The following is an 11,631-nucleotide window of genomic DNA, read 5'->3' as shown; positions in this document are numbered from 1 at the left end:
GATGTGGGACTCGATCCCAGGATGCTGGGATCATGACCTGAGCCGAAGGCAGCTGCTTAACCAACTGAGCCACCCAGGCGTCCCTTGTTTTCCTTTTCTATAAAATGAGAATTGTAATAGTGCAAACCTCTCATAAATTGTTATGAGAATTTAGTAAATAATACTGGGCATTCTGAACAGGGTCTGACATAAAGTAAATGATTGGTGAGTGCTAGCTATTTTCATCATGTCTCTTTCTAGAAAATTGCATGATCCTTTGAGAGTATGGCCATAGCACTATAAATTCCCCCCAGCCCTTGTCTTTACTACTCTGAGGTATGTAGTCTTCCTCTCTGGAGAGTGATGTTCATGTGAACAAGGTGTCGTTCTCACCCTGTTGCCTTATTTGTAATGGGCTTCCCATCCTTCTCTGTCATTTCTACCCAGTCGCAGATCATTTGCCTTGATAGAAAAGCAAAATATTCAGAATACAAGCATTGAATATGCTGCTAGCATAGCTTTGATGTCTTTCTGGTTGTCCTTAACATGTTTTGTATAGGCCTTAACTTGTTCCAGCTACAGCTTCCTATAATCCTCCTTCTGTGTTTCTTCTTACATCTTTTGATCCTGACTCGTAAAACCGGAGTTGATCAGAGAGCATCATGTGCAACCAGATGGACTAGTTTGGATCATGCATGGTTCAAATTCCATATATGCCCAGTTTAGGGTACATATGTCCAATGATAGTCGATGTTCCTTTCCATGGTATTACCCTCTAGAATGCCAGTCACTTTTATCTGTGTTTCCTGTCATTAGCTCTTAACTTGTTGGCTGGTTGGTCTGAATAAAGTCTAGTTTTAGTTGGCAGCATCACTCTTGACAGATGCAGCTGTGAGAAAAGTAAGTAGGGGATCTTTTCTGCTGTAGGATTCGTTTCTGAACACCATGCATCTCTCAGTGAAGGGTAGCCTTTGGCTTTGGCACAGCTCGTGCCTGAGAGCCACTGGTCTAGAGTTTTATTCATGTGTCCAACAGCCATTATGTTGCTGGTCATCTGACTTACCTGAATGGTATTTAACTTTTCTCTGGAGTTAGGTTAAAGATTTTTGCCACATGTTTCTCTTAGTTGGGATGCAGCATTAATGAATTACTCTCTGTATAGTTTAGAAGTTTATGAAAAGACCTCATAGAGTAGATAATCTCAAGACCACTTCATGAAAAAGTAGTTCATTGAGTTCACTCTGGTTTTTAAGAGTGAACTCTTGTTGGTAAAGAGCTTTGGTCAATTGGGTGCCCTTGCCAGCACCAGCCTTCAGAAATCGGCAGCTGAGTGGTGGAAGACAGATACCATACCACGGATGTAGTCATCCGTCCTTTGGGAAGGGCTGCTTGTGTCATCTGGAGTGCTGTGTAGGAGGTCTTATTCTGCACCTTGAGGGCCTCAGAGGTAGCCGAAAGGAAGTTTTCCTGCTGATTCAAACCCCTTCGTGTTTTCCAAATCGGTATCTAATGCATTTGCAAAAGTGCTGTAGCTGCTGATCATTTGCTCGGCCTCATCTGGCCGGCTGACAACAGATCAGCCTTCATGCAAGGTGTTTGTTTATAATTCATGGAGCTGATAGGAAGGCAGAGCCATCTGCTCCTCCAGGCATCACTATTTCTGACCCCTCCCATTCCCTGCTAGGGCATTTTTCACTTGGAAATCATTTATAATTAGGAGGAGATTACATTGCAGAGTCTGGAACATGGCTTCCTGCTGTCTTCTACATCACTTTTTCTCCCCCTGGAGCTGCCCCCTGAAGCTCTTAAGCAGCTTTGATTTGAAAAATCCTTTCTTTCCTAACCTTTTTTTCCATTCTGAGCTGCCCCATCACCCTTCGCCACATGTATTTTTGCCTTTAAGTGCAGGGCAGGTTGCTACATCTACAGCTCAGGGATTGAGGACTGTTTGATAAGGCAGCACTTGTCAAGTGTGGTGGTCCCAGACCAGCAGCACGAGAGACACCTGGGAACTCGTTAGAAATGCAAGTTCTCAGACCTCACCCCAACATTCTGGTTTGTTTGTTTTTTATTTCTTTTTTAAATTTATTTTCATTGTTCCAGAATCCATTGTTTATGCACCACAGCCAGTGCTCCATGCAATTGGTGCCCTCCACAATACCCACCACCAGGCTCACCCAACCTCCCACCCAACATTTTGTAGTTTAGTAAGCCCTCCAGGTGATTCTGATACATGCTAACACTTGAAAAGCAGTGTGGTAAGGCCAGGCAGGGGGCAGAACAAAGATTTCTAGTAGTGTGTGGGCTCCCAGTGTCTTGGGCTTTATTTCACTTCACCTTTTTCTCTACCCGCTTAACGTTGAGTCCAAAAGACTCAGTTGTTGAGTCCAAAAAGAGTGAGTTGTCCTTGTCATCAGTGCATTACTTTCCTAGTAACAGGTAACAGGTCTAAGAAATCTTGTCCTGTGTAAATTAACTCATCAAAATTCAGCCTTATGAGGAGAAGTGGCACAGTGGATTGGAGCAGTGACCACTCACCATTGTTACTGAACATTTCAATTTCCACGTGGGAAATTAACAGACAACGAGCAGCAAATGTAAGCTGCTAATTGGAACTTTGACATAAAAATGAAATTGTAAACACACCACCCAGTGCTCCAGAAAGGAAGCTACCAGATCACTATGTGCCTGCCACATCCCCTTCATTAGGGCAGGAGTGAAACCCTAGATCACTAGCTGCACGGTTTCTGCAATTAAACCTGCTGCCAGAGAAGCTCTGCCTGAATTTTCAGCATTCTCTCTGCATTTACCATCTGCATGTCTGTCTGTCTGCTCACTGCAGTGACCCGGAGCGCTTTTGAAACTGGGTGGGGTTGGTGGGAAGGGGATGAACTTTGGGAGGTGACCACTGATTTGGAATCATCATAATGTAGTAAACACAAACACAGTGGCTTGGATTAGAGGCTGACAAAATGCTTTTTATCTATATGCCCTGTGTTTCAGGGGCTTAGAGCCAAGCTTTCCAGAAAAAGGAAAACCTTACTTGTACTCTCCTTCCCACCCTGGCCCCACTTAGGAATTAATCTGACAGTATGCAGTTAAATGCCTTTTTTATATTGGTGGTGAGTTTTGAGGGTTACCATAGGCTTCTGTACGTTTGACAGAGTTGCGTGTTAATGCACGTGAGTAAGAGCTATATAACAGGGAGACAGAAAAGCATACTTTCATAAAATACCCACCATGCATTTTCTGAGACATTAAATGTGGAATAAATGGTAATTATGCAAAACTGTCTTAAAGTTTGGTGGTTATAGTCTCAATTGTCAGTTTCTTTTTATCTTTCTGAAGGTTGTGCCAACCTCAAGGTTAGAAAATCAAGATGGACTCATTCCTGATGCTTCCCTATTCCTTCCCCCACCCCTTTTTTTATATATCCCCAACTGGAATTATGTGTCAATCCAGGAAAGGAGGAAGAGACTGTCATCTTTTTGGCACAGGCTTGGGACCCGGAGTAAGGAGCAGACGGTCTCAGTGCTAACTAGATAAATCTAGCCACACAGGGTAGAGCAGATGGTGGGTTGGAAGTTGAGCAGTACAGAGCCCTAATGGTGATAGCAGTGAATATTTGGATGTCATTATTTTATTAGTTAGCAAACAGAGACATCCTTGTGGTCCCTTCTCGGGTTTTGTGTGTAATGGTGCTGTAGGTGTCAGCCCCCAAGAGTTGGCACAATAGCCTAATCAATGTGTTCTGATGTCTTTTTTGATCTATTTTGTCATCTCTGTGGCTTCATTAGCAACACAGGGAAAGGAGGATGAATATAGAGTGTTAGAAATCTCTCTGAGTCCCTGAGGCCTAAGCCTCAAGGCCTCTGAAAAGCAATTCTTTGTTTTGTTTTCCTTCAAGTAATTTCCTGGGGAAACTTGCCCTTGATCTTCCAGGGCAAGCCTTTGGGCTTCCTGGAATAGATCACCTGGAATCTGGTAAGAGCAGCTGAGCTTGGCTTCTCCTTTCTTTTCTTTCCTTCTTTCCTCCCTGCTCCTTCCTTTTTTTTTTTTTTTTTTACCATAATGTGTTTGACAGTGGATATCCAGGTAATCTCCAAATAAGAGAAGGACAAAAAAGTTTCTTTGCATGTGCATTTGAAGTAGATCTAAGTGAGACAAAGCCCAGAGGAGCTTGGTCCCTTTGGATGTGTTATGCTGTTCTGCTTGTGCCAATGGTTTGGGCGCTCTGTTCCCAGGCTCATATCAAGGGTAAGCCACATCCTCCTGGCAGGGAATTACACAGTGGGTTTTGGAGATTCGAATGAAAACCAAAACAAAGCATGCAGGCACAGAGCCAGTGCTGGCCAACATCTCATTAGTTCTGTCCTGTGGAGCAGGATCTCCCCATCCCCACCAACACATTCTTCCACCACCCTCTCCCCCACCCCGATCCTGCTCCGTTGAGCCAAGAGCCTGCTGCCTGGCAGATCCTGGGCTTAATTCTTCTTCTTTTTTTTTTTTTTAAAGATTTTAATTTATTTGACAGTGAGAGAGGGAACACAAGCAGGGAGAGTGGGAGAGCAGAAGCAGGCTTCCCGCCGAGCAGTGAGCCCGATGTGGGGCTCGATCCCAGGACCCTGGGGTCATGACCTGAGCCGAAGGCAGACCCTTAACAACTGAGCCACCCAGGCACCCCAGGATCCTGGGCTTAATTCTTGGTAGCTGCCAAATACAGACTGGGGCTGCCCCTGAGTGCTTGCATATGGTATGGGTAAGGCCTAGAGCATAGTGAGAAATGAAGAGTTCCAGCCATCCAGCCGCTGCTGGGCTGTGTTTCTGTCTGGCCTCTCTTGTGGCATTAGGGATTCGTATTGGCAAGGGGCTGTCCAGAAGACTGAAGTCTCTAACTGTTCCATTTCTCTGAAATGAGAAAATCAGACACAAACTCATGAAATGACTTCCTTCTCCAAGGTTGCATAGCAGCTGTGTGGCAGGACTCTCACTCCAAGGAAGCTTTACCTGAATCACGTTTCTCTTGGAATCAGTGGTTTTGCGTTTTCAATCATCTTAAGTTTTGGTCTTTTGGACAATAGCAGCTGTTGAGTGGCTCTCCAGGAACAATTTTTAATAACTTTTTCCTTATCTAATCTCTCTCAAATGAGGTTTCCTGAGTGTGAGCTGAGACTCAGCAGGTGGTTGTGATTGTGTTGAGTATCTGTTGTTTCCTATTAAGGTGGTAAAAGACATGTCTCTTTTCTGTCTCTTGTGTTCCTTGTTCTATGATGTTTTAGTTTGATTGACAAGGCGGCCTTTAGCATTTTTAGAGAGGGTTCAGGCCCTTAGAGAAGCCCCAGAATTTCTTGGCCCAGAATTTTTCACACCATCAACTCCAAACTTTCTTACCCTCTTTTCTTTCTTTGTCTGATGCAGCTTCCGTGAATGTGCTGGTGCAGAACTGCAAGATCTACAATGATGCCAGCTGTGACATTTCTGCAGATGGCCAGCTCCTGGCGGCTTTCATCCCTAGCAGCCAAAGGGGCTTTCCTGATGAAGGCATCCTGGCAGTGTACTCCTTGGCCCCCCATAACCTGGGTGAAATGCTCTACACCAAGCGATTTGGTAAGGGATAGGAAGCCCAACTTAGTGACAGAGGGACGCTGGTGCCTTGGCATGGGCATTCCTAGTTGAGGCACAGCTTAGGTAGGAGTAATGGTCATATCCTACCCCTGCTTTCCTGGGGCACAGGCCAGAGGAAGATTGCTTTGCAGGAGTCCTGGCTGGTAGTATTACAGTAGTACTCTCAGAGTAAGAGTCCTTCCTGCCATGATAGTGTCACCAACGTGCTCCTGTTGGGCCAGCCATGGATAAAGGAGGAGCCTTGGTCACAGCTTGGGGAAGCAGGCACGCTCATACACTGCGAGGCAGTTTGGTATTGTGTATTGAAAGTCCCTAAAATTTATGTTCTCTTTGATCCAGCAATCCCACTTCTAAGGAAATAATCAGAAAAACAATACCAAGATTTATATACAGGGATGTTCACAGCAGTGTTACATATCACAGAGAAAAATGTCAAAGAGTGAAGAATGGCCTAAATAAATGGTGGTGCACTGACAGGGCAGAATACCGTTTGGCCTTTAAAATGCTTTTATAGAATATTTAATGGTGGAAAAATGGTCATTGTGTATGAAGTGGAAATAGTAGATTTCAAAGTGGTATTTATAGTATGGTGCCAGCTTTTTAAGATATGGTGCTATGATGGCAATGGTTAGCATTTGTCAAGTATCTTCTGTATGTGTATGTCATACATTATACTCAATACTTGACATGCCTTGTCATTGTCTTCTGCACTCCTATGAGAGAGCCCCTGGGTAACCAAAGATGCAAATTGGAAGTAAAGAAAAGAAAGAAAAAGAGTGAGAGGAACATTATTTCCTTGTGATGGCAAGAACTCTGGGAAATGTCTCTCTGTTCTGTTGGCTCTCAGGTCCCAATGCCATTTCGGTGAGCCTGTCCCCAATGGGCCGATACGTAATGGTGGGCTTGGCCTCGAGGAGGATCCTGCTGCATCCCTCCACAGAGCACATGGTGGCCCAGGTCTTCAGGCTGCAACAAGCCCATGGCGGCGAGACCTCCATGAGGGTGAGTGCCGTGGCTCAGGCCTCCACTGTAGGGCATCTCCAGACTCGTAGTAAAGGACAGTGCTGTGACTTTCCAGTCAGGGCTAGAGGTAGCATGTTTGTAAGGAGTACGAAAGAGTGCAGTCCAGCCCATCTGTGACCAGCAGGCTTCACTTTTAGAAGCTTTAGGCTGTTAAAAGGCAGGAGCTTCCTCACACCCTAGATCTGAGCTGAGCTCCCCAGAGGCCTGAGAGTATCTTTGGTTGTAGCCCAAACTGAATAAGTACTTCCTTACCGCAGTGTGAGACCTTTAGTCTGGAGATACATGAAGGACCCAAAGAAATACTTATGCTTATTAAAAAAAAAAAAAAAAATTTTTTTCAGGAAGCAAGCTATAAAAAGTGATATATGTATACCATGAAATGTTCTTTTTCTGTGAGTTATAATCGTGTTGGAAGATGAGGCCTTTGGGTAGCTGCTAAACTCTTAACCGTTTCATCCATTTCATTAGCAGAGGAAAGTCCTATTGGGACGCTCTCTTGTCTCAGGTGGAGACACTTTTGTATTGCCATAATAGCCTTCTGGGTATGGTGGGGTTGGTGGCCTTCTGGACTCAACCATACTGGTTTCTGAGTTCCCATGGGGGCTCATTTGCTTTTGCCAAGGGGAATTGAGCATTTGAATGGTTCTCTAATTAGATGGTCTTTAAGCTCTGTCTCAAGCTAAGAACCTGTGAATTCCCTTAGCACATTGTGTTGTGCCATTTATAGTTTTATGCACTTGTTTATGTGTTGTTTTGTGTTTTCTTTAGCTGAGTGGTGTGTATGTTTAATCTGCCCAATTAGGTGCAGTGTAAGCTCCTTAGGGGTGTATCCCTCAGGGCCCTTCATTTAGTGCGATGCATATAGATGCTTGATGCCTGCAATGGAAGCATTCTTTTAACGAAAAAGAAATAGGATCTGTTACATAAAAAGTGACAGAAAGTGGGCAGCCTAGTGTGGTGGTCGCCAGCCTTTTCCTCCCATCTCCTACAGGGACCCTCTCCCTGACTCTGCTGAGTCATTTTCCAAGCACCCTGAATTTCAGAAGGCCTTTCTCACCAGTGCCTGGCCTGCCCTCCTCTCTGTCTCAAACCTGACTTCAGCAGCTCTTTTCCTTCTGCGGGACCTTTCTAGATCACTCCCTCCTTGTGCCACGACCCTGCCGGATTCCCTGAGCTCATGTTAACACACGTCATACCAGACTGCATGGACTTGTTTCCGTATCCTTGTCCTCTCTTGGACTGTGAGCTCCTCGAGAGTGAAGACCATGTCTGTGCCATGTTTATGAAGTCCAAGTACCTAGGAAGTAAGCTGGCGTTTAGGAAAAGCTGAGCGAATGGAAGAGAATCTCAAGAAAATGTCCTCCTTAGCATTTCTAGGTGGTAACAAGCAGAACCAGTGGTAGGTGACAGCATGTTCCACCAAGCCCCTGAAAGGGTAGAAACACGCAGTCTGTGCTCTTGACATTATACTGACAGGAGAGTCCCACTTCTTGAATCCCAGATGACTTTGGAAGGATCTGATGTTAGGTGCTTGGGAGAGGACGTCATGGGGAGTTCACGGGCCTGTTTTCTTACCTAGATATTTGAGGATGGGCATTGAGGTTTAGTTATATTTTATTTTTATTCTTATTTTGCTTCTCTTCCGGAGATTTGGATGGTGAAGGTACCTGGTGTCTGCCTTTCACTACCTAGAATCCTGGTCCTAACAGCTGTTCTTCTAAACCCTTCCTGCCTCATTGTGGAATAATTGTTTATAATCATTAAGAGACAGGATCTGATCTCGGCAACACTAATGGACATCTTGAGCCTCTTCCGGAAGCCAGGGCTCCTGCCCAACTCCTGGGTGCAGCCTGCCAGTCCTCCATCCTAGCAAGGTTCCTCCTTCCCATAAGTAGCTAGAAACATCTGGCCGAAGACAAACAGCTGCAGGGCGCAAGCCAAGATTTTGGTACATATGGGGCTGGCAGCTCAGGCGTGCCGTTGGAGGAGTCTGCTGAGGAGATGTGGTAATCCATTGCTGTCCTGCTAAGGGGCTCAGGGCGGCTAGCCAGCTGCTGCATGCCTCGTGACAAGAGCTGTTTCGCAGGCCTCCTAGAGAGGCTTTTTTGATTCTCAGTAGGCACCATCTGCCACTTAGGGAGCTGAAGTAACTAGAAAGCTCCCATTTGGGAAGTGTTCCTCTCACCCAGGAGACAGGATCCAGGCTTCTGAGCAAGGTTTTACTTACCCTGTGTCCACCGAGTCTGACTTTAAACCCCTGCGCTACAGAAAGGTTTCTGGTTTTCCAGGTCTTGGTTGCCCCTTACATCCAGAGGCACCAAAGCATTCAGCAAATGTCCCTGAATTCAGTCACTGGTGGAAGGGAAGAGATACCAGCTTTTTTTGGATAGCTGTGCTGTACCACCGTTTAAGGCAAGAAGTGCCTTTTTGTCTGAGAGCAGGGAGCTAGGGTTTAATGGGACAGTAGAGCATCTCCCTCTTTGCACAGGTAAGTATAGGTGGGTGTCTCCATTTGTCACGTCAAGCTCTGTCTTCCGAAGGAATGCTTTAGTTGGTGATGGGCCTGTCCTCAAGCTTCTCTGCCCAGAATTCCCCTTCATTTTAGTCTTATGTCTTGGAATTCACTACGGTAATATTCAGAGAGGTGAGCTTGTTGGGTCAACAGTCAGTCCCAGGAGAATGTCCTCCAGAGCATTAACTTACCTGATTTTAATTCCCACTAAGTGACTCTCTCCCCGAGAGATGATCTCTTACCCAGTCCCATACGAAGACTCTTCTGTGGGAGATGAGTCCCACATCTCCACTGCTGGTTCGCCTCCGTGCATTTGTTTGAAGCGGTTTTTCAGACCTCTAGATGAGTGCTTCTCAAACTGTGCTCTTGGGACAACCTGCGTTAGAATACATGGGGTCCTTGTCAGAAACAGCACTTGAGGCCTGAAGAGCCACCTAAGAATGGGGTGGGAGGGGCACAGGTGTTTGTATTTGTAAAACGGGCTTTACAGGTGATTCTGATACGCACTGGAGTTTGAGAACTGCTGTTCTTAATGACTGCTTTCTCCATTTGAGGTTTCTGCCCTCAGCCTTCTCGGCAAGGAAGAGGCGCAGTCTCAGGTTTGCTTGGGGTTTTACGCGTGGTGCTCTGATCCTTGGCTAATCTTGCTGCGGGCACGGTGGCCTTTGGGCTCCATTTCCCACCAGACTCTCACTTGGCTTGTTGGCTGGCCGTGCTTCACCTCCCATTCTCCTCAGCTGTTGCTGGCCTCTCGGGCTCTCCCTTCTGTAACCATATGCTGGATTCTGTTCTTCCTCCTTAGTGAACCATTTTAATTTTATCCTTGTTTCTAGGATCCAGCGTCCTTTTGATACTTCCCTTCTCTGCTTCTGAGGCTAGGCACTGTCTTCCTGATTTTAGAATGATTGGCAAGTTTGGAAAAATAAGACTGAGAACATATTTTCTCTCTCCCTCCCCTCTGTCCCTTCCAGCCTCTTCCAGGCTGGGGATGCCACTCTGCCTTGGGGTCTTATTTTCTGTCTGACTCCCTTGCTCTGGAGCCAGGGAGGGCTTTTGGTTCATTTCTGTTTTTTGTTTTTTGTTTTTTTTTCCTGTTTGGTTTTTTAAGTTAGACATTTGGAGATTGCTGAGCTGAAGTTTTGCTGAATTCTCAAAACACTAAGCTGCCTGTATGCCCTCTCTGCTTTCGTTTTCTAATTGGAAGAAAGCATAATATTGTAACAGAAAACTGCAATTAATTTTCCAAAATAGTGGCAACTTGCACATTATAATAACGTTGGTTGTAACCAAGTGGAAGGATAATAACAAAAATATAAAATTACTAATGACACCAGAAATAGTTCTGTAGCAGACTGTTCTTCCACTTTTGTGTAAGTAAATTTTACCTAGAGCAAAAGTCAGCAGCTGGGGGAGTGGTTCTGGGGCATTTTGAGCTGGAAAGAAAGAATAAGGATTAGTGCTTTCAACACAGGAATTAAAGTGCTGTCTACTCTATTTCCCAGATGCGTAGACCATCCCCGCCCCCAACAGGTAGGGGATGTGGGCACATACGTGGTTAAGTAAGAACTGAGGCGGACCCTCACCTCATAGTCCCTGCAGGCCTGGAGGCAGTGGTTGCTTGACTCTCACTAGTGCTGGTTTGCTTTTCTCTCTGGTTATTTTATTGGCAGAAGTGATGGATGAGGACACCGTCATTTGACTTGGATGGGAGAAGCCCTAGGACAGAAAGCAATTTAGCTCTCGTTTCTCTGCGCAACAGCATAGCGCTCTTTAAGGCAAAGCCTCAAATAGTTAAGGGTCAATTTTATTGAAAGCTTTTTCTTTGTGGCTGTGTGGTAAAACTGTCTTCAAGTGTGGAGCCCCTGTTACCTAGACAGATTACTGGTTTGGAGCAGGTGTTGGAGAGAGCCAGCCGCTCGCTCCCTCCCTCCCTTCTCTCCCTCATCGTCTTCTCTGCTCGCTCTCTCCCTTTCTCTTCACTGCCCTCTTCCCCTACTTCTTCACCTTGAGAGTCCTACTTTTCAGTGGCGGCCTGCCCCCGTTGTACACCTTCTTCTGGAACCCTGGCTCTAGAGACACGCATCCCCCTCATTCTCAAGCGATCCTGGGCAGCAGGGAAGGAAAGGAGATTTGATACCATTTTCTCTACAGACCGGCTGTAGTTCTCTGTGTATACTCCCCTGGGACCACATCAGCATCATCAGAGATGATTTGGATCCTCATCCTCATGTGAGACCTGCTGAATCAGAGGATCCTGGAGCGGGTCCCGGCCGTCCTTGTTTTACCAGGCCCTCCTGATGGCTGCACACTCAGTCAAGATGGAGAGCCAGTCATTGACTGCACAGGGATTCTAGTGAGATCTCCCCTGTCAGTGTAACCTTTGTCCTTTTCCTTTTTGCTCTCACCCTGTCTCTGGAACCTCATCTGATTTACTTCTATGGCTCCTATTTATTAACCAGATCTTTCAGGCACTTCCAGGAAATTGAGAAATT

The 11,631-nt window shown here is 45.8% G+C and overlaps 1 protein-coding gene across 7 annotated transcripts in view; it reads left to right on the top strand.

Moving 5' to 3' along the window:
• LOC132008252 (activating molecule in BECN1-regulated autophagy protein 1) overlaps positions 1–11,631 on the top strand; it is a 178,324-nt gene that overhangs the window by 142,713 nt on the left and 23,980 nt on the right. For all 7 annotated transcript variants that reach the window (XM_059386774.1, XM_059386773.1, XM_059386775.1 and 4 more), the window contains 2 exons: positions 5,398–5,586; positions 6,452–6,606. In XM_059386774.1, the coding sequence (XP_059242757.1) occupies positions 5,398–5,586; positions 6,452–6,606 (344 nt within the window). The remainder of the gene's footprint in view (positions 1–5,397; positions 5,587–6,451; positions 6,607–11,631) is intronic.

The sequence above is a fragment of the Mustela nigripes genome, unplaced genomic scaffold (genome assembly GCF_022355385.1).
Source record: "Mustela nigripes isolate SB6536 unplaced genomic scaffold, MUSNIG.SB6536 HiC_scaffold_76, whole genome shotgun sequence".
NCBI classification, from domain to species: Eukaryota; Metazoa; Chordata; class Mammalia; order Carnivora; family Mustelidae; genus Mustela; species Mustela nigripes.
This window is presented reverse-complemented; position numbering and strand designations above follow the sequence as displayed.